The 25,694-nt window shown below is 31.7% G+C and overlaps 3 protein-coding genes across 5 annotated transcripts; 2 read left to right on the forward strand and 1 right to left on the reverse strand.

The window, feature by feature from the left end:
* The first annotated feature begins 3,165 nt into the window (after window positions 1-3,165).
* On the forward strand, window positions 3,166-12,399 carry LOC126843570 (uncharacterized). Its single transcript, XM_050581174.1, has 3 exons — window positions 3,166-3,493; window positions 10,062-10,398; window positions 11,912-12,399. The coding sequence occupies exons 1-3, from the start codon at window positions 3,299-3,301 to the stop codon at window positions 12,325-12,327; spliced, it is 948 nt and encodes a 315-aa protein (XP_050437131.1). The 5' UTR covers window positions 3,166-3,298; the 3' UTR covers window positions 12,328-12,399.
* Window positions 12,400-17,673: 5,274 nt separating this feature from the next.
* On the forward strand, window positions 17,674-18,308 carry LOC126843590 (uncharacterized). The gene is made up of 2 exons (XM_050581202.1): window positions 17,674-17,752; window positions 17,857-18,308. Exons 1-2 carry the CDS (start codon window positions 17,694-17,696, stop codon window positions 18,221-18,223), a joined length of 426 nt encoding a protein of 141 aa, XP_050437159.1. The 5' UTR covers window positions 17,674-17,693; the 3' UTR covers window positions 18,224-18,308.
* Window positions 18,309-21,050: 2,742 nt separating this feature from the next.
* Window positions 21,051-25,602, reverse strand: LOC126843573 (uncharacterized). Of its 3 annotated transcripts, none has more exons than XM_050581177.1 (6): window positions 25,415-25,602; window positions 24,633-25,030; window positions 22,557-22,700; window positions 21,605-21,734; window positions 21,326-21,415; window positions 21,051-21,256 (listed from the first exon to the last, which is right to left on the reverse strand). In XM_050581177.1, exons 2-6 carry the CDS (start codon window positions 24,969-24,971, stop codon window positions 21,063-21,065), a joined length of 897 nt encoding a protein of 298 aa, XP_050437134.1. In that variant the 5' UTR covers window positions 24,972-25,030; window positions 25,415-25,602; the 3' UTR covers window positions 21,051-21,062. The 3 variants fall into 3 exon arrangements, with proteins under 3 accessions (XP_050437134.1, XP_050437135.1, XP_050437137.1); XM_050581180.1 differs by having other exon boundaries at window positions 21,125-21,256; window positions 21,322-21,415; XM_050581178.1 differs by lacking the exon at window positions 21,326-21,415.
* Between the last annotated feature and the right edge of the window lie 92 nt (window positions 25,603-25,694).

A 25,694-nucleotide genomic window follows, 5' to 3' on the forward strand; every position in this document is an offset into this window, starting at 1 on the left:
AGGTACGTGACGGATTATTGTTTTCGCGTTTTTTTTAAACGTAACCTCAATATTATACATGTTTTCTCTCTCTCCACGGTTTGTTGAAATGATTCTTAACAACTTTTATTGTATTTAATATGTTTAATAACTAATGCAACCCCAACTTTCCCCTAACTTTTTATAAACATATTTTTAGTTTGGAAATTTTCAATATAAATTATCTCATTTGGTATTTGATATTTGTACTCAAATCGACGAATAACCACCTCAAGATAATGTTTATAAACACACGAAAAAAAATATCTAGTGGGTTCAAATAAAATTATGGTTAATAAATGAAAGTAAATAAACTAACATTTAGTTGACCCAACTATTTATTTAGTTATTCCAACTAGAAATGTATTGTGTTCCTATATTAACCATAATTTTAGTTGTACTAACTATGGATTTTTTTCGGTGCAGTAATTGACTTATACAATTTTGCCTAGATAACTTTAAGTGGTGTAATATCAAAACTGAGCGCCTCTAAAATTACATTGTTATAAAAATACAATGGTTTAGAAACTATGTAAAAAAAAAACCGAGTTCCGGTAATATCTTTAAGATATAGATGGTGAACTAGGCGAAATGTTCTGATGTATCATAACTCTTTGACCAGTTTTGTACTGTGTAAACTGATACTTCACATTTAACACCTTTTAAAAGTATAATAATTGTATTATAACCGTCGTTGATATAGTCTAAGAAAATAATTGTAGAAACGTGACAAGCAACACTCCACTCAGCTAGTAAACAAGCATATTTCACCTATTAAATTGACTAGTAATGTAACAAACTCTATCGTAGTAATTTACAAGGAGATTTCTCGCTTCATTGTAAATGAAAATGTAATATATTTATTGTATTTTAGTTAGTGCGGCCTCGGTATGTTTTCTAATTGTAAAAAAATAAACGACGTATTCTTATCATGGAAATAAACATAAAAATGAAAATAATGACAACTATCGATGTGCCATTGAACGGTCAATGGTTACTTACATATTTGTATGATGTCTATCTGCGTAGACATGGGAAAACTAAATAGTTTCTAAATACCATTCATAGACTAGGTAAAAATTTAAATTTAAATAGCTCTATGATAATTTAAATTTGTAATGTACACATTAATTGTTGTTTATTGCAGTTACTGGAATTAGGTTATTTCTTACACTGAAAAAAAATACATAGTTAGTCCAACTAAAATTATGGTTAATATAGGGATACAATACATTTCTAATTGGAATTACTAAATACATAGTCGATCCAACTTTAGGGTTTAGATATTTTGCTCAATGGAATACTTGAGCAATACCAAACTTTATTTAAGTACACGTCATTGATTACTATTAAGTAATACCTAAGTAAAAATATACATAAGTATATAATGGGTATAGACAATTTTTCTACGAAATCAGACTTATAGCCAAATTCATTGTACAGTATTCACAAATAACTTATTTCACGCCAAAACATTTTTTTTAATACTAAAGACTGTTTCCGATACTTGAAAAACACGTTTTCAGCTTTTTATACACACATTTATAGATAAATAATTTGGTAATAATTTAGTATTACGGTAAGATTGTTTAAAGTTTCATAATTTATTACCAAATTAATTGTTGAAACAAAAAAAAAAAAGGGTGCAACACTTTTTTAACAAGGGTTAATCCAAGTTTTAAATTCTCCAAACTTTATAAAATATACTCTTTTATGGTGTTGATTAAGTGACTTTATTGACAGCAAGTGTTTGTTATAATAAAACAAGTTGAATGTTTATAATCTATACTTACTAGTTTTAGTCTGATCTCTCTTAAACATTTTTGCAAAGTTACATCTATCCATTGGAGTGTGAATACAAATAGAAAGTCATTAAAGTAAAGTGTTTATTTCAGTAATTGTTAGATAAAGTTTATTGTTCATATATAATATATATTGTTTTTGTTTACATTAGTAGCAAATAGTTATCGAAGTTGTCCCCTCTAAATAAGTCAATTCTTTAAAAAAGTATTATCTTAAAGTCATAAATGAAAAAAACTATCTGTATTTTCGTCGTGACATTATATTAATTTACAATAAAAAAAAGATCCCCAGTTTTTACTTGTTATTTGATTATGTAATTTTCTTGATAACATACTATCGACGACTGCAGCGTAGAAAGTCGTAACTTGATTTTTATAAATTTGAATTTGATAAAAAATAGTTCTTTCGTTTGTAAAATGTATTTTAAAAAATAGATGTGGACGTATAGAAAACTCGTGTAAGAATATATAAACTATATTAGTGTAAGTAATCAAAATTGTAATTTTATTTTTGCTCTCTTCAAAAGCAACAAAAATCAAGTTAAAACTTTCTTCGCTGCGGCATTCGATGTTATAATCTAGTCAAAATGAAAAGACGATCAATATAATATTGATCTAGATAAGGTAAAAAATAAAATTTTTATCTAGATAATACACAACGCTAGTTAGATGCTGCTAAATATAGTTAGACTTTTAAACTATAGTTCGCACGTGGTGGTCTCTTCGAGTTAGTCGCCTATCCAGCGTTAACTCAACAGTGTTGCCGTGCAACCCGTTAACGTGTTGTGGGTTATAGTAATATGCTAATTCGGTTGATACCATACTATGTATAAAAGCGATTAAGCTGTCGATAGACGACGGGCCGTGAACGATTCCGGTCGACCGTCTGCGGGCCGGCGGTCTGGCGGGTCTTCTCGCGAGCCATCGCGACAGACAAGCAGCAGATAGGTCGGTAGATACATGCAATACTATTAAATTAAGCAAAACGATTATATTGTATTGTAAATTGCTCTGGAAAAGACGCGGGAACGTGTGCGGCTCATACGTGGAAAATTGTCGGCCGTGAAAATCGACATACCTACAGCTATCCGATGTACCTACACCGAATTACAATACGATGCACTACGGCCGCGCGTTAATGGCAGCCGTGCATTGTCATGTGCCTAAGCTCAATAATATTACTATTATTATTATTATTATTATAATATTTTTATTATTTTCCCTACCGCGGTACACGCGCCGAGCCACAGGAGCCAAGCCGTCGTCGCCGGGGGGATGGCGACCCAAATAGGCCGACGCCTCGCGCTCCTATAACTGATCTCACATTGTCCCACCACGTCTCACACAGTGTTCGGCCGCGGGTCTCGCGCAAACCGTCGTAGTTTTCAAACTTGTCGCTATACTTATATTATACCTAACCTATACTTGCACTTAAGTCCAGTGTACCCGTATACACCACACTGACGTACTCCGACTCCATGTCTTCGTACAAAGCTATGCGCTCGACCGGCGTGGTCTTCGCGTGTTGCGCCCTGCTCTGCGTATGTCTGGCAGCAGCCCAGCACCAACCGTCGGCAACAGCATCTCAGAGTTTTGCTGCCACAAGTTCGGACGACGACCTGGCCGACTCTTTAACCCGCACCAACAACGGATCGGCGGACAACATGAAAAAAGTATGTTATTTTGTGGGGAAAATGTTTAGTGTAAAGTGCGTTGATCAGAGATGGGCAAAATGTATCAATATAACCCCCTCATTCCGTTAGGTTGAACGTTTGTCTAAATAATAATAACATACGTTGTCATTGTAAATTTAATTTAAAACAACACCGAAATGTATCATCAAGATTTTTTATATTGTATCGATCAATGTCAACCTCTGGCGCTAACCCCAGAGATGGGTACGTACAAACGATATCAAGTAATAATAGTATCGGGTATCTATTGACATACGTATCAATGTATCATGGTGTCAAAGGTAATTAGTGAACATGATGTGACGCTAACCCTTCGGCGTTCATCAATTTTCGATTTAGACCCAGAAACATTGGCCATTGATACTTTTTAAAGTTGTGAATTCGATATTACATTACTATAATGTATCTAATAGAAAACAAAAGAATAATCTCTATATGGTTCTATTTTGCTCTACAGCTATTGGAAATGTAATTTAAATCTAAATACATTTATTTGTTTATTTTAAAGTTTGAAAGAATTGTAATTGTTGGACTAGGAAAATGACATCCCCCATATTGTCTTTCTTTTGGGTACCCGCTGATTAAAATCGTTTACAAATATAGCGGTATTACAAGTTTTCATAAAAAATGTAAGTATAAAGAGTACCTGTGGATAGTGTTAATAATAAACTAGACAAGTCAGGGCAAGAGTATTTGATGAAGAGAACCCAAAGAAGTTAATGAACGTGTTTATCAAAAATTAGTCATAAAATCTAATAAATATGTCAGGTAAACATATTTTGAATAATCAATTATTTCTTAAGCGAATTTTACAGTAAAAAAAGAAAAAATAATGTAAGAATATAATATTTAATTCAATTGCATTAATTGCATTCTCTTGTCGTGACAGTATTCTAAAATGTACTTGTTATAGTTGTACCGTCTTAGTTTTCATTGTTACAATTGATAAACATACATTAAAACTTACAATAGTTTATTAAGTGAATAAGAAACTACAAGTAATAATTAAATAAAAAATCCGTTTAAGATATATTTTGAGTTGTGAACTGTTAATTATCTGTCTGTCAAAAATTATTATTTATAAATACACATTTTATCATTTTTATATAAATACAATGCTAATAATTATACATACTCTGACAAATATTGATGATGTGTGGATCAAGAAAAAAAGTGTTCTTAACGCGAGAAAATGTCCTGGTATTTTTTGACCGAATTGTACTATTCAAAATCAACAAATCGTTGACGATAACAAATCAATCATAAAACTAGAACATGTATAACTCGAAGTGTAGGTATTTTTAGAAGTACTGTCAATATACTAACAATACGATCTATTGATCGAATGCGGAACAAGATTAACCTTCATATACAGCACAACAATAAAAGTTATATTTTATTTATAGTTCTATTGAATTTGTAAAAAGTGATTATATTCTTTCAATGGTGCTTTTTTCAACAGTTTTATTGGTCGTAGATTTCCCAATCTGTGATATCAGTATACCTCAGTGTTATTATAAAGTATGAAACGAATTCAGCCTCTGCAGGTTGCAGAATATATACTAACTCCCTGGGTAGCTCGATAGGTTAAAACGATTAATGACAATAATAGTTATAACAATATGCTAATTGTGGTCAATGTCTTGTATCTTAATAAAGTGTTTGCAAATTACAAGACAACCAAGACAGTGAAAACGTCTTATCATTGTGTGTACCTACTACGCAAAAGAAAATAATATTACATTATATTTTACTATTCACTACCGTGGATCTGAAATAATAGCCGCGTTGTTCAAAATCTATACTTATGCCAAGAAGTATCTATTTGTACCCACAAGTATGACTATATGCCATTGTTCGTGTGTCTGCATTACAACAACTGTGCGAGAACCGTAGGGAATCTATTACGTGCATTACCGGGCACTAATCAGCTATTAGTATAACACACGGGTAGATTATAGGTACAGCAGAGCACATATGGTATAGGTTCGGATATGCAATGTAGAGGTTCCTCCAAATCGCACCGGGTGAAAAACAGGTTAATGTTGTGCTATCGTGCCTAGTCATTTTAAAGTGAAAATAATATTCGTATTACTGTTGTTGTACCAGCACTTCTAGATCGAGGAGAAGCCAATTTTTCCTCACGTACCGACTTGGGTTTAGCGCAACAATAAGAAAATTATTACAGCTCTAACGATAATTACATTTGTGTGTGCGCGCGAGGGACATTGTGAGGAATTACACGAGTGTGTGTTGTTGTTATTCTTGCAAACGTTTGTTATGAAACTGTCTTTTGTTCAAATTCGATTATTAGCGGTGATGAAAAAATAACTGTTTATCGGCGTACAATATTAGTTAAATATTATAATTTTGATAAAATATGGCACTTAAATAGTTTTTGATTGTTTCAATAGTTTTTAAAGACGCCACAGCTGAATCATACGTTTTCGCAAAAAAATAAACATATCATATTAATAACTTAGATGGTTAGACCAATGACTACCGTTTAACACGTTTTACTGTCGACTCACGAAGAGCAAATTTTAATCCTGCGGAACGCAACAACGTAAATCTTTCTTGTGTTTTTTTTTTTACTTTATTCTTTTTTAATATTTTTTTGAAACACGACGAAAAAAATCATACTCGAAAACGAAAAAACGGTTTATTAAGTGGTCATAAAACTATAGAACTTATGGATGGACGATTACACGAGTATACTATAACTGACAACTAAGTGGACAATATTATGTTATCCAAGCAATGTTCTCAAAACGGTTGCCTGAATGAGTGGATTTGTTTTCAGAGCTTTCTTAAATATTTCATTCTTCATTACCAGTGAATTTGAAATGTGTGTAGAGAAACAGCGAATTGAGTAATTTATTTTTTACAAACAGGTAGTATTGGGCCTCACTCAGAGAATTAGCGCGGAGGCACAAACTGTGAAATGAAACTTTCAAAAATATTAAAATAAAACATTTAAAAATCACATATTACCCATGTTATATACAGCCCTGTTTGAATTGAATTCTTCACTAGGGTTTTCGATAGCGTGTTCCTGTATTAATTGTACTTGACCAATATCCCGTAGGATTTATTTGGTAATTGGGTGGCTTACAGGCTTTTGTAAACTACTCTTCTATGCTTGATCGATCGTTGTTCATGTTCTCGTTTTTCAGAAATATAATTGGAGAATATTTAAATGTATTCAAGTGCGCGCTCCATTCGTTATCTCCGACTATCATCTTAGCATTTTACTTTGTCTGTGTTTTGTATTCGACTATATCGCGATGACGTCCAATTAACGTGCGCTAGTCCTTCGCCAAACATATTTTCTTCTCGAGTCCTGTAAATATAGTAATATAGAGAAACGTGTATATTAAGCATGGCGTCGACCACCACCAGGTAAATCTGACGCTGTCGCCCTTAAAATATATTATTATTATGGCTGCGACAACTATCGGCGGCGGCTGTTGAGGTCGGCGAAAACTACAGGACGATTTTTTAAACGAACATTTACAGCCATTAAACGGCGGCGGTAGTCGCAAAATCTGGGTTGGAAAGTCAAAAATATATCATTATTATTATTATTATTGTTATTATTATGATATACGTGACCATGGTACGATTGTACGCGCCGTCCGGTATTCAATTATTATATGCCCACACGGACGTGTCTTTTATTTTTCGAGATTCTTACTCGACATGCGCTTTTCCCTTAAGGCCGGAGGAGACCGGCCCACAGCTCGACGGACACGGCAATTGAATTTCTCTCTGTCCTGCGATTCTCACCGATGATTCTTGTCGTCCGCACATACCGCACACGTCGGAATCGCATCCCGTCAGTCACACGTCATAGAATTATTATACACAAAATAATAATACATAACAACTTGTCGCGCATAAACCTAATTTATACACAGGTCCGCGGAACATCAACAACATTGTACACAAGCGTTTCCAATTCGTAGTTTAATGAGTATATGACGTTTATTATGGTACAACAACGAGTACTAGTTACATAGCCGATAAACTGATGTTAACGAGTTATTAAAGAAACAAACTACTTTTAAAATAAAAATTTAACTATTGCATAATATACAGTAATTTATTGAAAAACAAGTATATTTTTCGGAGGAAGAACTTTGTCAATAATAATTTCTAAATAGTATAAAGTTCACAATGATACAGTAAACTGTTTTATTTTCAAATCATCAAACATATAATAAAATTATGATTTTGTCCATTAAACCTCGACAAACCGTTTAGAAAATATTATTTTTCTCTACAAACGGTGTTGGCCAGCCGCATCCCGTCTCTCTCTCTGATTACAAACTTCAAAATTTTGGAAAATATTACACAGGGTAGTTGTAAATAATTAGAAAAGATTTTCCTCTAGAATTAAGTATAAGCCAACCAAGATGTACTTTTTTTAAATATAATTATTAAATACATTATGCAATTAATTACTTTCATTTAATACAACATGATATTGGATATTCATATTCTAAAAAATAAACTTTCATGTTTTGTGTCATTCAATTCCAATTATATATCTATTAGCTTTCCTTCGATACAGTACACTGCGTTGTTCGATTTTGCTGCAGGTTTGAGTCGATTTCGTGTTCACAATCAGAATCATAGGCAAAGTATTTCGATCGTTTGAATTATGGTAAAAAAAAAAATCATAAACGCACGTCTAATTATAATTATTCCTAACTATAATCTATCATATAGGTATAGCTGTTTTCGTTTTTATGGATATGTTCAGCCAACATATGAAATTGGCTTATTAACAGTGGCTTGTCATAGGACAAATGTTATGATAACATAAAGAAAGTAAAATATGAAACTTGCAATAATTTAAACATTACCTCGTCGAATGTTAGCTTTTTAGACCGGCAATCGACCCAGTTATACCAATGACAAAAAGTACATGCGTTATTATATTATTATTATCACAATGCTTTGGCACTCAGTATTTTTTGTTGTCTTCGGATTCGCATTTTCACGGTTCGTTTCAGTTGTTGAGTGGCCGAAACGGTTTCTCTCGGATCATCCGTCGTTTAATCGGACACACATACACACACATATATATAATTATCAGTTCTTTTGGAAAACAGGGAGTATACAATACTATAATAGTACTTGAGAAGTTTATTTTTTTTTTTTTTACGAAAGTGAGAAACATTTGACCGCCTGTGAGTTATCAACACGTTCATAGGCAAAAAAAAAAAAAGCAAAATAAAATTGACAAAAATTAGCGTCATCTGAATGTGATGTTGTTATTATATATGATCCGTGTGAGTGGACCAACTGTCACGTATCTAATAACGCGTGTCGTGCGAAGGTTGTTCGATTTCCCAATAAACTTGGTGGAAATTGGAACGATACTTGTAAAATATAATATTATTATGTCCGTGCGCGTGTGTCCCATGAGCAAATTTCCAATAAACCCATGTCCGCGTGAACAACATTATAATACGTCTTCTTCTTGTATATTACAAGAACATTGTTCGATCCGAACGACGGTTGTCGGTGGAGATGTGATTTATAATAGCAATAATAATGCCTAACAACGACAGTTTTCCGATTTCACACGAATATTCGCATATTATTTAGCCTACTAGCCCAGCGAGCACGGACGAGTAAAAAATCATCATTGTTGTCTTCGCTGCGAAACGGTATAATATAATATAATATATTATTATTATAATCGTTTTACTTTGAACGACCGCGAATGTCCGAAAAAAATGATAGAACGTTATATTTTTGTGACGATTTCGAACGTCGTATCATGCCTACAATTCCACTCTAATAATTTCAAATTTGTATTGTCGACAAACGTTGAATTGGTCAATTGATCAGTCAAAAAATCAATCGAAAAAATAAAATAAATAAAACACATTAGCTAGATACGTTAGTCCGTAATTTTATATTAAATATAAAAAAAATTATTTAAAATAATTGTTTGCAGATTTTATAGAGAAAATAAAAATTACGCAGTGAACCACGAAGTTAATTGTTTAATGTAATAGAAAGGAAAAAACGCATAATAATATTCGTAAACAAAAATGTTAGGTCTAAGCAGCTTGCTACAATATATTATTATAATTAAAGCTAAATCTTGTACTCTAAAAAAATTGATTATTTTTAAATTATAATATTTTGTAAAAAATCACAAATAATAAATTATAATATCTGTTCTAATATTTGGACACTGGATGGTCAAAAGTTAGTTTTTCAATGCAGTGTTGAATTTTACCCTTTGGGTTTACTTACCTTTTGGGTTCTAATTATTTCAATTCAGATTGAAAAATATGATAGTACTAAAATGTATGGTGTTTTAGTCAATAAAAATAAAAATAATTTATCACATTTTTTTATCCCCTTCCATTCATTTCATACTATTCTACCGTAGACAAATCAATTGTTTTTGTATTAACTGTCAGTCATACCATGTCTATTAACATGAGTGCAACTTTATATGTTGTTTTTTGGATAACAGTCAACACAATATGTTCTAATGGTTAAACTTTGTTTGTTCAAGATGATGTGGAAGCGGTGTATGACCAAAAACTACGTTACCTGCGTTAAGTTAGCGTTAGTACACTTGGTCGACCGACTGGATACCGTCAACGGAAGTTACTCGCTGGTTCCTGGCATTACCGTGACCAATCTGAAAGACGGAGCGGCCGATGCGGGTATACCTGTAACGTCTCAGACTACAGGCCGCGAATCGTCGGACACGTTGGACGGATATTTAGCTAACAAGATAAGTCATTATTTCAACAGTCTGACGCTCAACGTTAAACTTTTGGACGACGACACCGTGCAAACCGTGCGCAAGTTCGGCGAAGCCGCAACCGACGCGTCTATGCAAACTGGTAATGACACTGAAATGTTAATGATAGTAAAAAAAGCATCATTATTTATTTTAATAAATCCAAGAATGACTTAGAGATGCATGCCTCGAGTAGAACAAAACCGAGTGAGCAAGACGTTGATGATTTTGTACCTAACCGGCTTTCTTAAAATAGGTACCCATTTGCTACGGAAAGTTTTGATTTATTATGTTTATAGTTATTTTTAATTTATCACAATAATATTTGACCAGAAGCAACTGACACGTAGAAAGCGGGATGGGTTAACAAGAAATCGAACTTTGCGCAAAATGATTCGTTGAAAACGGGGACCGAATAATTTGGTTAACCAACTTGTTTTACCTCAAAATCACCAATAGTTTAGTTTAATGTTGACAAGTTAAAATAGTTACATATTAATGCAAGCAAATTCATATTTTTTTATACTTTACTTAAATATGGTTGAGATACAAAATTGTACTTTAATAAAAATCTTTTTAAAATTATAACTATTTTGAAAGAGGTTAACAAAAATCTATTTGTTAACTTTTTCAAAATAAATTATGTACAACATAAAACCACGTTTCATTTTTTTTCGATTTTGATCCACGCTCGAGGAAATTTAATTGGACAAGTTTCTGTCAAATTATCTACAACTAAACAACCGAAGTCAAATAGTTGGATTTATAGAGATATATATTATACTATTACACTAATAATAACATATTAAGAAAAATATCTATTTTAAGCAAAATTATAAACATTTTCACGTGAAAATGTTGTGTTAAAAATTAAGTACTTCCACTTATTTTGTATTTGTAAACATTATAGTTTATTGATTTCACTTTTTACTGCGATTAGATTTCACTACAATATATTAGTTTTTTGTGACTCTGTATATTATTATACTCGTTAAGCTGTTATTATCATCATTATTTACATAGTATTTTTCGGGTTATACGCTTGACGAGACTGGTAATACAAATATTATTATATTACGTGTGCATTTTTTTCTACTTTTCTATTAGCTGCTGTATAATGTCGGATTCGTGGAAATGCACACTCATTTATCTTGTAGGTCATCGCTATTATACACATTATCAAAAATCTAGTTTCGGATCAACGGCCATTGTCCTTTTTGTGGGTTTCTTTACCAAAATGCACTTTTTTATGAAAAGTAAGAGTGTCGAAAAAACGTTTACAGTTACGATAGCGTTGTATAATACTTGTTATAGTTTTACTTTTTTTTATTAAATACCTCATAGCTGCCATTGTATTTCGGTAACTGCACCCGGGCGTTTTGTAAGTGGTAAAACGTAGGTCAGTGGCCATTATACCTCAATGTCCCAATGAGAATTCCCCATGAACAGATTTTTAATTTCCACATATTATTCTAGATTGGACAGCTGTGCGGATTGTATTCATTAAATATGACTTTCATAGATTTGTGAACTAACCCGCAGAAATATGGAAAATATCATATTATTATACTATTAAATACTATAATAAAAACCATTTTTATTTTAACTTTTTGCAGGAAGAGGTAAGAAACAAAAGTACGCTCACGCCATTTTACTGGCCGGATGGGTGACCGGCGCCACTCTGTTGGTGATCGGCATGAAAGCAATAGCCGTGTTGGCAGGCAAAGCTCTGATGACGGCGTTGCTGTCGTTGCTGCTGTCCGGTCTGTCGTCGTTCAAAGGAGGCCACTCCGAACCGAAAAGTACGACTTACGAGATAGTCACCAAACCGGTGTACAGCCATTCCCACACAAGTGACCACGACGCCCACGCCGCGGCTTCCCAGAACAACCCCACGTACCGCAGGTCCATAGGAAATTCTCAACAAGCCACGTCCTCCTCCGACGAGGCCGACCACATCGTGTACCGCATTCATACGTCCGACAAGACCCCCATTTACATACCCATCGAAAGACGTCGCCGCCGTCGTTGATTACCGAAAGAAAAAGAAAAAATGCCAAACACATTATACCCCCCCCCCCCTCCCCTTTGATCGACTCTTCATTAGAGAATGAAACAATTATTTATTCAATTTATTTATTATTATTTTCAATTTCTTGTTAATATTTATTTAAAACTATCGCTAAATAAATACTTATGATTAAAATTGAAATACGTTTTAAATATTTTTACCTTAGTGCACGTATAGTGTTATCGCCATAGACAATATTTTGGCAAAATGTAATTTTCGGAAAAAAATTGTAGTCATTGCCACATTAGTTGCGATACGATGTAATCTGGAATCTCTCCTCCTATCCTTATCGATGGACCTTCTACGTTCCCTGCCATACTTTGTTGTCCTTTTTGGACTTGATCTACCCGGTAGTGAAATAACACCCGTAACTGTAACTGGTATTTGATCGTTTTGAAAGTAGTTCTATTCTTTGCAACTCATGCTGAATAAGGGGTATTTTCCGCCATCAGATAATCGTCCCAACCACGGTCCGCACATTACGCCTATGCCATACCAACCGGCTAACCTCCTTTCCGAGCTCTTTAAAGTGGTAGTTGAAAAAATCGACTCATATTAAAAGATATGAACCTTAAAGCGTTTATAAAAAAAAAAACATAAATTTGTTTTTATGACTAAAAAAAGAAAGTATTTTTTATGATCAAATATATTTTATTACTTAATAACAATAATTAAAATGCAACTGTTTCCTGCCGATTTTGACTCAGCTTTATACTTACTCAAGGTTCGCATAATATATTTAAAAAGGTTGATCGCAATTATAAAAAAAGTTATTTAAAATAATTCGATTTATAAACTAAGGATAAATAATAAATAAAAAAATACGAAAAAATGTTCTTAAATATGTATTTAATGTTGCTCGACGAATTATAAAAAATAAAGAAATTGAAAAAAAAAATGTTTAATTCTGACACATATACATTTTTAATCTCCCTTGTGTTAATTTGTATATGAATAATGAATATATTATTATATTAATATCAAATTACCTAAAAGGGCAAAATAGTAAAAACCATGGGTGGTTTTAAAACTGATTTAATGTTTCCAAGCGAACTCGACGTTATTTCTGAAAAGCGTAATTCTGTATTCAAACTAACCGTATTTTTTTTGTGATTGTGTGCCAACCTATTCTACCCATTATCGGTGGTATGGTTGAAATCGGTACCTTTGCTAAATCCAAAAGTTTAGGAGTTCACATTTGCGATGCATTAACATCTCGTCATCCAAACTTTTTAGTAATAAATAGTTAACAAATTGCATATAAATTGATCAGTTTTCGTCACATAACTGCACGTGTATAATTCTATAATGCACCAGCGTCACCGATAAAGATTCCAAATCTAATTAAATAAATAATTTATTTTAATTATTTGTCTTTATTTATATTTGTTTATCATTATTATTAAAACAAAATTTGAATTGCTTGTATGTTTTTGTCTAATTACATAGAGGTTCACTAAAATAATGTTAGATGAATCAATAATATCCCTATTAAAAATGTGTTGATCCTCAACGTTTTAATAAATTACAATTAAGGAGTACCTACACCTGAGTATTATTGGTCCAAATCAACTCATTCCAATTTAAACGCCCTGCGCCTGAGAATACTCCGATTTATGTTTTAAAAGGATATTTAAATTTTTTATAAAATTTTCAATGCATTGAACATAGATAAGGCATCGATCGTGGCATACTATTTAATTTATTTTTGTTAATTAATTATTTAATTTAAAAAAAGTTAAATATTTCTGGTTTATACATTGAAATAATTAATTAATTAAAAATAATTTTAAAATGGTGTCACAATCGATGACTTGAAAAGTTCATAAATAATTCAAATGTTTTTTTCAAATTTTATGTCTAAAATTATTCTTAGTAGTCATCCTACATGCGTTAAAAAAATATTAAAAAAAAATTAGTATAAAAATAGAGTCTTTCCTATGGTAATATATATGTTTAAAAATTGTAGCTTAATGTTAAGTTTTATTAAAAAATTGACTATACAATGCGCCTTAATAAATGATGATGTAAAAGTCTCTTAACAAATAAAAAAACAACATAGAAGCTAAAATTGATAGAAATGTTTATTAAATAAAATCAATAAGATATAAGTTTACTATGGCAATATCAAATTATTATATTGTACAGTGTTGAGTACATTTTATGAATATAATTCATATGATACAAATATTACTAAAATATACTTAAAATTAATTTCCTACTAGATGTAATGTTTTATTTTTTATAATCATAAATCTATTAGTTAAATAATATCCTAAAAAATTGAATGACCACAAGTTTGAACAATTTGAACTAATAACAAGTCTGCGTTATTAAAGTTTATTTTTATGCTATAAAAAATATTTTTATATTATTTTAACAATCCCCATAAAATTTATTCCGCGTACATTAAATTAAGGCATTCTAGGTAGATTATACTACATACTAGCGGGCGTACCGGTAGCATTGTGCCTAAAATATTGTATCTAAAAAGATATTGCAGCATAAAATAATATATTTTTAACATATTATAGAGGGATTATAGAAGAGATTTATGGAGGAGGACCATGAAGAGGTATAGAAAAGGATCATGGAGGGTTTATGGAGGAGTACAGGGGAGGTAATGAGGTATGAGTTTAGTTAAGTTTTGTTTTAGGCTCGACTTAGATTTGGTTTAGGTTTGTTTATGTTTAGTTTAGATTTGGTTCGGTTTGACATAGGTTTAGTTTAGGCTTGATACAAGATTGGCATAGGTTTGGTTTGAGCTTGGTTATGTTTTGATGGCTTAACATAGGTTTGGTTTAGGCTTAGTTTAAGCTTGACTTAGGTTTTGTTTAAGCTTGGTATAGGTTTAGATTTGGTTATGTTTGGTATGGAGGGATTATGGAGGAGAATCATGGAGGGAATTAGAAGAGGATTATGCAGGAATATGGAGAATTAAGGATGGATTACTACGGAGGAGAATTATGAAGGAGAATTATGGAGGAGGATCGTGGAGGGTTTATGGAGAGATAATGGAGGAGAATTTAGAAGATTAGGAGAAGGATCATAGAGGAGCATTTATTAATTATGGAAGATATAAACATACTTCAACCACGCAAATGCTTACACTGTACTTGTCTACACACAGCCCAATAAAAAAAGGTGAAAAAAAGAAAATATAAAAATGATTAGAATAAGAGGTTATAATAATAATAATAATTAGTTTATAAAAAAAAATGAGAGTATAATACTAGTGTGCAAAATTAAAAATATGATTATGGTCAGCGGTGAAAATTATTCTGTGGATGGGGTGCTGTCTGGTTCGCCTTGTGCCTGTGTCGAGTGGACGTCCCAATCAACTTGAACCAAAGCCGGTATCTCCTCTGTATAGCATAGAATAAAAATTCATTACTGTTTATATAAAAAAAAAAATTGACTTACCGCCCGGTTTTGCGTTTTTTATTTAGCTTTTACACAATTTATGAGTTCACTTGATACTAATACCAACGACGTTTCTGTTACTTAAATCCAATTTTGAATTTTATTTCAATAATAATAATAATTTAAATTTATTTACTTAATCTCAGTTAAAATAAAAATGTCTATTGACAAGTATCAAAACTATCTTGCCATCGAAAAACTTTCATACTTCAATGAAGTAAAACCAAATAAAGGTTCAAAAATGTATGTGGAAATTACATACAAATCGAAATAGATTATAAATAATTTTTTTTTTTGTACAGAAACACTTAAGTAAGATAAAAAAAACTATAAAAAAATATATTGTATGATTTTTGTCAGTACACACGTTAGATCTAAAAACGGATGAAAAGTGTTAAAATGGTTGGCCAGTTAATAATGAAATGACATTTATATTGATAGTTGGGCCTTGGTAACGTGAATCCGGTACTGTTACTATATAATTATTTATAATATAAATATTTTGTTGTGTAATTTTGAACTTGGTCTTCTGAAAACCTATAATTGTTTTGTCTTCACTTTAACTTTGTATTTATACCAAACCAATTTTGTTTTGTCTTGTGTTTTTTGTTTACGAGTGTAATTGAATTGTCTCTAACTTTGAACTATTATTCTTTTGTATACCCATAATTGTTTTGTGTTAACTTTAATTTTGTATTTATACCAAACCAATTTTGTTTTGTTTTGTACTTTTGTTTCGCTATGAAAATGGCAGATGAAAATACTGGATTTTGTACAACCGCCAGCACTTCGGCCGCCGGACAAGGTTGGTAACTTATTCTAGGTTAAGTTGTCGTTAAGTTGGTACGTGTAGCCTTAACCTAACCTAACCTAGTCTGTAATTACAATTAGTAGACAACCGTTGCATAGTGGACTCCGGTCGTGGACGCGGATCGAAGAGGCCATGTGAAGGCGATCAGCCGGCGTCCAAGCGAGTCAGGTAACCCTAAATAGCTGTCAATAAACGATTTTACCTGGAAAAAAATTAGGAAAGTTTTGAAACTTGTCAGAAATTTTCTTTATGACTTCTGAATGGCCAAAAAAAATTCGCCACCCCTCCGAAGACCGAAAGTGTTCGCCATTTTGTTTTTTTTTTAATTATCATCAAAAGTATTAATTTTACAACAAAAATACTTCTATTCAGCATTATCTCCAATAATTGAACTGTCGGGAAAATTAGTTTTTTGATTTTTCTGTTTTTTCACCATAAAATTATTATTTTTACTCACTAGTTTTTGCATTAATTATTAGTCTTAGGCATCCTTAATTTTTCGAAAGATTTTTTTGGTACTTTGGTTTATTATTTTTGCTTTTTTTAATTTTTAAGGAGGTACTGCATTATTTTCTAGTATTATTGTGTATTAAAAACAAAATAAACTTAACAAAATGCAGTATCTCCATAAAGATATTTTTTAGTATAATAATGTAGAATGATAAACACATAATGGTTATAGTTAGTACCAAGGTATCTGAAAAATCTCAATAAATGTTTGGTACATATTGTCGTGTCTGACTAGTACCACGACCATTTCTAGATCAAATATAGTGTACATACTGCAAAGCCGTTTTAGCTAAGATTACTTGGTAAATATGCAGTATATGCATTGAGAAATTCGATTACTAATAAAATAAGCAGTATCTCCATTGTATAATATACTGCTTTATTCCCTAGGTCATGCTACATAAATGTACATACTGTGTTTTTCCCTAGTATTTGACAATATTTTGGTCAGGACAGGAAGTTATTGTTAATATTATAAATCGAGTAAATAAATAAACAGAATATCGTCTATTAGTCTTAATAAGATGTTTATAATTTTACAAATAGTGATGGTACGTCGGAAAACGAAAACGAAGCGCCCAGTATGGTTATCGTCGATCAATCGTTAATCCCAATTGATGAAAATATCATCGATTTCAACAAGTAATCAATTAATATAATTTCCTAGGGGGGGGGGGCTGTATGAAATATAGAACCTGTTCAAATACACGTATACACCATTCCCATCCCCTCTTATTTATGAACAGTAACGGCAGTGTCGACGATGTAATTTGTGATGTGTCAACCGAGTCGGCTGAACATGTGCCAAGTGAAGAAACCAATGCTGGGTTGATTAACGTACAAACTATTAAACAGGAAGTAATAGACGACGAATATGAAAACGTGTACAACCAGTACTTGAGTCAATGGACTACCGACTCGGACGACTCGGAAACCGAAATTACCTGTCCAATTATCAAGCAAGAAGTCATCGACCAAGAATACCACCTGAGTCAGTGGGACGACCGGGTCCCTTCGACCAGTTGGGAGGCGACCTATACGGAACTAACCGATCAGAGAATTAATGAAGACGATAGTGACGATGACGAAAAGTATATTCAGTACCTGCGCTAATAAACTACGTTTAAAAATAATTTCACATAAACTACATTGTTGTTTATGTAATGTATATCTGTTTAATGTTTATAATGTTTTTGTAATGTACCTAATGTATTCTTGTATTCTTGTTTTGTTATGTATTATTTCTTCTATCTTTTCAATGAAAAGATAGAAGATGAAAAGTTTTCATACAATTTATGTTGATGTGTATTGTGTACCTAATACTGTGTTATAAAAAATATTTTATTGTAAATGAATTGTAAATCGTGTAATTATTGTACCCGAATTAAACACTTAATAATTAAAATTGTACGTTGTGTTTACTAGATTTGTTTTTACAATGATGGCTTTTATTTTTTTAGCAGCTCTCTAGTACAGAAATCGTACCTGAAATGGTAACTATATTGGGAAAAATATATCAAAAAAAAAAATTTCTCCTTCCCCTTCAAAATCGAGAAAAACAATTAAATATATTCCAACTTAATTATTTTTTAAATAGTCGAATTAGTTAGAAATATTTATGGAATATTCTCTAAACACAGTAGATAGTACCGATAAACATTGACAAGCCAAAAAATAATATCATAAACCCTTTCCCCTAGAAGAGATAGAAATGTTTTCTTTATTTCAATTGGTGGAGCCACAGCTCATACGTCCCGTCGTTCTCGGGTTGTTTTGCAAGAAATGTTTCCTGGTCGCCTGTTCTCCTATTTCTTATGGGGATGCCTCAAAGCTGAAGTTTTCAAACGTCGACCTAGAACCATTAAAGAACTAAAGGAAGCTATCCGTCAAGAAATCTCTGGGATTCCACTCGATATGCTGGCGAGAGTGATGGAAAACTTTCGAGAACCGGCTCCAAATGTGCGTCGCTCGTCAAGGCAATCATTTGGACGACATAATTTTTTAAAAAAACCTTATATAATTTAGTTTCTATAAATACAAATGTTTTTTTCATATCTTGTATAGTTTTTTTAAAATTCACCTTGGAAATGTGGGAGTCCATTACGCCGCACCCTGTATATTTTACAACAATCGACCATTTTTCGGTTGCGTGCCCGACAAGTACATATTGTTATAGGTATGTATCAGAAAAAAAAATGTCTGGGGGAGCACTTGGTACCCACTACCCACCTGCTACAGCTCTTAAAAATTAAAATAAATAAGTAATAACAATTAACAATAATTGAAGCATGAAGACGCCAGGAAACTAAGTACGATAACGGCAGATGGATGCGACCACAGACGTTGAAAATGGCGCCAAATGGTTTTGTTTTGATTAACAGCTGTTTGTATAAGTAGCGAGTTGTATCCTCAGCCACAGGTACACCAAAAATTAAAAATTCGTTTTTCTTATCACTGATAACTATCTGTCATACCATGTAGATACTCACAATCAACCATTTCTTGATGCTAAAAAAAAATTCTTATCACTGATAACATTGATAACAATCCTCTTTTTGATAAGGGAGGATCATCACTGATAAGGGAGGATGATCCTTACTCAACAATACACTACTTGTCTCTTATACAAAGAAATTATAGCACATGCATGAGTTTTCTAGTCGGTTGCAGTAAGCTGCAAATAGGTTGCTAAATATTGGCGGAGATCCGGAGTTGATCGGACAATGTAGGGGGGCCAACTTCACACACGTGAAAGTATGATTATTTAACCCAGTGTCAATCACGGGATTTTCGGTCACGCTTAAATAAAGTTTGACCGGCGTAAATTCCTTATCTGAGTCACAGTGTGATGCGTCTTACTTGACTTGACCGATGACGGGTTAAATTACAGAAACACAAAAGGGTATAATATATATTTAATATGTAACTTTCGTTTAGCTAACGTAATAGCTATGATGTCGTAGTTGAGCGTTCTTTACATTCATATTAGTGCGATTAAAATTTAGTGGTTGAATGGCGAGTTAAAAATTTACCGATAAAAGATTAAACTATTCATGAAAACATTACAAGATTTCTAGAATAGACGTGCATTTTTTTTTGTAAATTCATTTATTTTATAATATTATATAGATATGGTTTACATGTTTATAGATAAACAACAAAGTATTTAAGCTATTTATATCTTACTAGTAAATGTATTGATAATATTCTGATGAAAATCGTGATTCTTTTCTAATTAAGTTTGGTGTATTTATGGTTGCCTAGCCAAAACGCCCTGTAAGATACAAATATGAAGGATTAAAAATATGTATTTAGATTTTGTATTGCGATCATTTGTAGATACTATTATTTTAGTACTTAATATTAAATAATTCGTTTTTATTTAAATAGATAACAAAATAAATATACAACATTGACGCTATGATTTTATTAAGTTATAACTTAAATTATGTTTACATCGTGTCTCAATATCTCAGGCTCTATAGTCATTAATTGTTAAATTAAAAATTAAATAGTTAAATTATCTTGAACGGAATAATTATAGTGTATCAATAAAGAAAAGCTAAGTTTGAAAACTGAACACATAGTTTTTACACATTATTATAATATTAAATAATAATAAATATAATATAATATGAAATTATAGAACGACTTCATATATTTTTACAAACTCGGATACTTAAAATCTGTAGCTTAAGTTAAGAACCCTTATAACTTTTGGGAAGCTTTAATGTTTTTTTTTTAGAAAAATAAAAAAAATTGTTTTAAATTTAATAAAATGGGAGCGTAATGCATTATTTTAATTTAGACATGTTTAGTTTTTTAAGTCGATTTATCTAAAAGTAACATTGACGCTTTTTAACCCATGCCACAGGAATACACTAAATAACTATCTCTTTTTATTTTATATATGTAATTTTATTATTATTACAGGTTTTTTATTTAAAAACAATTATTGCATTAAATCCAATTTGCTGGTTTTAAAACACTCGAAGTACTTATTCACATGTATGTTATTTGAATACTGTCCGTTGATATTTCCTTTTGGATAATAATTTGCTACGACAAACAATCTTCCAGACCGGCTAATCGATTTTCCTACTCCCAGCTGTTTAGTGTCTGCCCATATAAGTTGTGTAAAAGGACCTGTAATCAAAAGTAATGTTACGTTGACTTAATAATAAATTAGAAAAAAGAAAAAAACGCGTTACATGCCGGAATTAATATTGGCAGAAAACATTTTGGAATTATTTCTAGGTTTAAACACTTTTGAAGTTGAATACCATTCACGGACGGCTTCTTTTCCTAAAATTGAATAGTTCATTGATATTATTTATAATATGATAACTAATAAGTTAACAAAACAATATTTTACGATCATTTAATGATTATATTGTAATTTGTACTTCTATAACTAAAAAAAATCGCATAACATGATTATTTTCAAAAAATAAACTGTTTGAACACTTTACACGCGTTAAACATTATAAATACCATTTAAATTATTGGCTTTATCGGTCAGCTTTCTGCAAAACAAATTCTGGCCGTACACTGTTTTGTTTTGATAAGCGAACGTGTCTGTGTGTGCTAAATAGTTGGCCCAGTTCTGTGCTTCTTGGCATAGCTAAACAATAAAAAAACAAAATTATATTAAGAAGACGTCGCACCGCCCATTTTTAAGGAGTAAAGTATAGGCAATTTTTTACAAAATCCTAATTATAAGGTTAAATTGTGATGTATAATTATTATTTCAATAACTAGGACTCTATTTTGGTACTTAATTTATTTTTTGGATTAGCACAGCAATTTAAAAATGTTTTTTCATCTTTACATGTTTAGGCAGACTGAAAATAACTCGCTTGATTTTAGTTTTAGAGTAAAAGCACTCATTATATAATTAAAAGAAAACAATATTCCAGAGGGCAAAACGGTACGTTTTTTTCATTATTCCAAGTATAACGCTCAACATATAGTTTAGAAATAACGACTATTTTAACATTTTTAATTGACTGTAACTTTTCAAAAAATGAATTTTTTTTAAAAAAACGCACCGTCTTACCCTCCGGAATATTGTTTTCTTTTAATTTTATAATGGGTGCTTTTACTCTAAAACCAAAATTAAGCGAGTTATTTTCAGTTAGCGTAAACATGTTTTTACCACTGAAACCACCGGTGCGACGCCCTCTTAAGCAATTATTTTACAATGATAGAAATTAATTATTTTTTAACTTTACCTTACTACTTTAGATACTTTAAAGCATAAAAATTAATTTTCTATCATACGATATTTTTGTAAACAGAGCTACAATTTATTTTAAAAAATATGATTTTCTTACATAGAAAGTGTTATTTTTTTCTAAAAAAAGTAATTATATCTACAACAGTCAATACAATATTTTTGAAATAAAAAACTTAATTTTTTTTTATGTAAATAAACTGAACTTACACTTGCACTCAAAATTAAATCAGTTGAACGATGAAAACGTCTGTAAAAATTATGCCAAAATAAAGAATCATTAACAAACTCGCTCGGTGTCCAACAGTCTGTCTCCCTTTGCTCTTTGCTATTTCGTATTCTATTACTGAGGATCTAAAAACACACAAAAAAATTAATAGCATACGATATAACTATCTCATATTGCATTATTTTAGTTATTGTCTTTAAAACTACTTCTTCACACCTACTCTAACTGCAATATCAGCACTAGAATTAAAATAAATCCATTACACAATAAAGCATAATATGTTGTATCGAAAACTAAATATTCATATAATTTCTAGGTGTAAGTGTAAATACTACAACAGAAGAGAACGGGTTACAATGTAAATTATACGGTAGGTATATAATTAACAGCTGTATCCATGTATCTGTGTAGCTACATCTCTGTATATTATATTTTAAACATAGGTATTGGTTTCATGGTAATTGTGGTGGATCAGTTGTACTCGGTGGTAGTCACTATAGTAGTCACTTTAGGTCATGAACGTCTATGATATTAATTATCCCCAAATGACCAAGTGTTGTGATGGATCGTCGACTTTGTACCGGTGTACTATTGGACGTAGTGCACTGCACGTTAACAGGAAAAGATAAGATACAAGTTGTACGCGAAAAGACGGCACCCAGCACGCTACTTTGTAACGACTAGACATCATGCAAAATGTAAAACTCATTCGCGGCTCGTGACCATTTCGAAGCAAGAATACTCGAAAACAGCTTACCGACTCCGGTAATTACAAACATGAGACCTACTATATATTATTCAGGGGCCTTGGATTTATGCTCATTTAAAAAATAAAACCGTCTACGTTGGGGCACGCTATGTAACACTAACGTCCACCAAACTAATTACCCGTCAAAAGGCGCGTTGTATAATTTATTAATATTAATTCAAGACCCAGATCATAATAAAACTAAATTATTATTGATATATTTTTTTGTACTCATCGTTGTAGCTGTGTACCGATCGTAAATATTATGCGATACCGACACGTTTTAGTTCGCAAATAATAAATGCATGATTTTAAATTATCTTTAAAAATTTCCTACTTAATATTAAAATATTATTTGTATAAACAATAATTATTATGTAAAAAGGTCGTTTTTGTAGTCACTTCACCTTGAAATTAATTAAATTAGTAGACATATTTGCATGGTTAAACTATTATTTTTTTATAAATATAAATAATATGATAATATTATGAGGAAATTGTAATAAATCTTAACTGATAAGCGCTACTACAAAATTTAATTTAACCAGATTCTAGGTATTCTGAGTGTATGGAGGAAGTAGTGTGCAAACAGTTCCTTAAACTACTATGCGGCATAAACTTTTATTTATAAAAGTGTTATATTAAATATTTTCCCCTATTTTGTTCTTAATTTCGTTAAGCAGGTTGAAATTGTTTAAAAAATAATTGGAAATTTACTAGTTGTATGCATTTTCACCCCTTCTTAAATTTTGACTATGAGGATATAATATTTTAGCAATAACCATCAATATTGATTCAGCAAATATGTAAATATTATTTGATTGAAATAAACATGACCTCTTATACAGTGTGACATTTAATTGAGAATTAAGATACATTCTATTTATAAACATGAAATAAAATATGCTACACATATATTCGTGTAAAGCTTACACTGTAAATAATAAAACACGGTCTGATTGATTAGTAAACTATTTCAGTTGTGTGTGAGCTTAAAAAATTGAATAAAACAAAAATTCGCGCCATAAAAACTCAGTACTGCGGGGGTCAAACAAATTACGAGCATGATGGAGGTAAAACATTTGCTTGAATTAAACGGTTGGCTGAAAATTAATAAATAAGAGCTGACTATGCACACACCGGTAACACCTAATTTTCAGCTCTGTATTCTAAAATTGTGGCAAAATAAAAAACAAGAAAACTATTCATCTCCAAGAAGTGAGTGCTATACTATTCGAGAATAGTGAAATAGTGTTTAAATAGTCAATAATCCAAGTTTAAACCACTTAGACTTTCTCGGAATACATACTTTTTGCATAATTCTAGGCAATTGGTTCATTTTTATCTTAACCGACGATCTCAACGGTTGCGTTTGAGCCGTTTCCTCTCCGGTCCATGGTTTGACGATTTTGCACGCCTGTACCACCTGTTGGATGTATTTCACCGTCTCCGCGTTTTCCCGACTTCTGCTGGGAGTCCAATGCCTGCCGTTGTTGGCAACCGGCGAAGGACCAGTTCTTATCGATCTACGTCCACTAAGGACAGCCAAAGTTCTGTTGAATTCCAACTGAGTAAGAGGAATACAAGTTTCGCCACTACTGTACTCGTATTGCGTGCTACTCGATGCTGCAGCTCCTCGAACGTTCATGATTATTTCATAACACTTTAAAGTTGTGGTCCATGAACTGTCATAACGTTGTAGCCAATCTAAAATATAAATTTAAATGATTTTGTGAAAAGCGAAAATCTTCAAGTTAGTTTGAAATCTGATATTTGTTCGATGTCGTTAACGCGATAATACAATTACATAGCTAACAATACTAAAGATTAGAAAGCTATCGTATATATTTACAGTTACTTATGCAGTTCAAAGTGGCGTCAACAGTGGATAAATTAAGGGAATAAATTGAAATGATAAAGATTACAAGTGAATATAAAGCATCATTAATGCATGGAGCGAATAAATAATGATGACAAATTAGGATTTATGGAGAGATTGGATTTGGCCGGTTGGCCGGTAAGGTTGAGAAAACTACTAAGATTGTATATATTTTATCATCGGTTAAAATTATCAATAATAAATAATCTTACTTGTAGTTTTTCAATGGCAGTTGCATTTTGAATCTTGAAATTATATCGTACCATTTTTTTCTAACGAATGAAATAACATGATATTGAACAAATTTTTTAACACAATTAGTGTGGTTTAACTTTAAATTTGTTGTTGTTTTGAAAAAAAAAAAGAACACAGTGTTATAATCAAACCCTAGTCTTTGTTTAACGCTGGTAGTTTACACAGTGGCCACTGTAGCTAGGGAGCAATTCCGTCTATATAATGCGCAATAATGGGCTGAGGGGTAAAAGGGGTTAT

This window comes from Adelges cooleyi, unplaced genomic scaffold (genome assembly GCF_023614345.1).
Source record: "Adelges cooleyi isolate 19-005CV unplaced genomic scaffold, UGA_ACOO_1.1 ACOO_flye_CR_arks_rails_tigmint_CR_PRNA_574, whole genome shotgun sequence".
Lineage (NCBI taxonomy): Eukaryota > Metazoa > Arthropoda > Insecta > Hemiptera > Adelgidae > Adelges > Adelges cooleyi.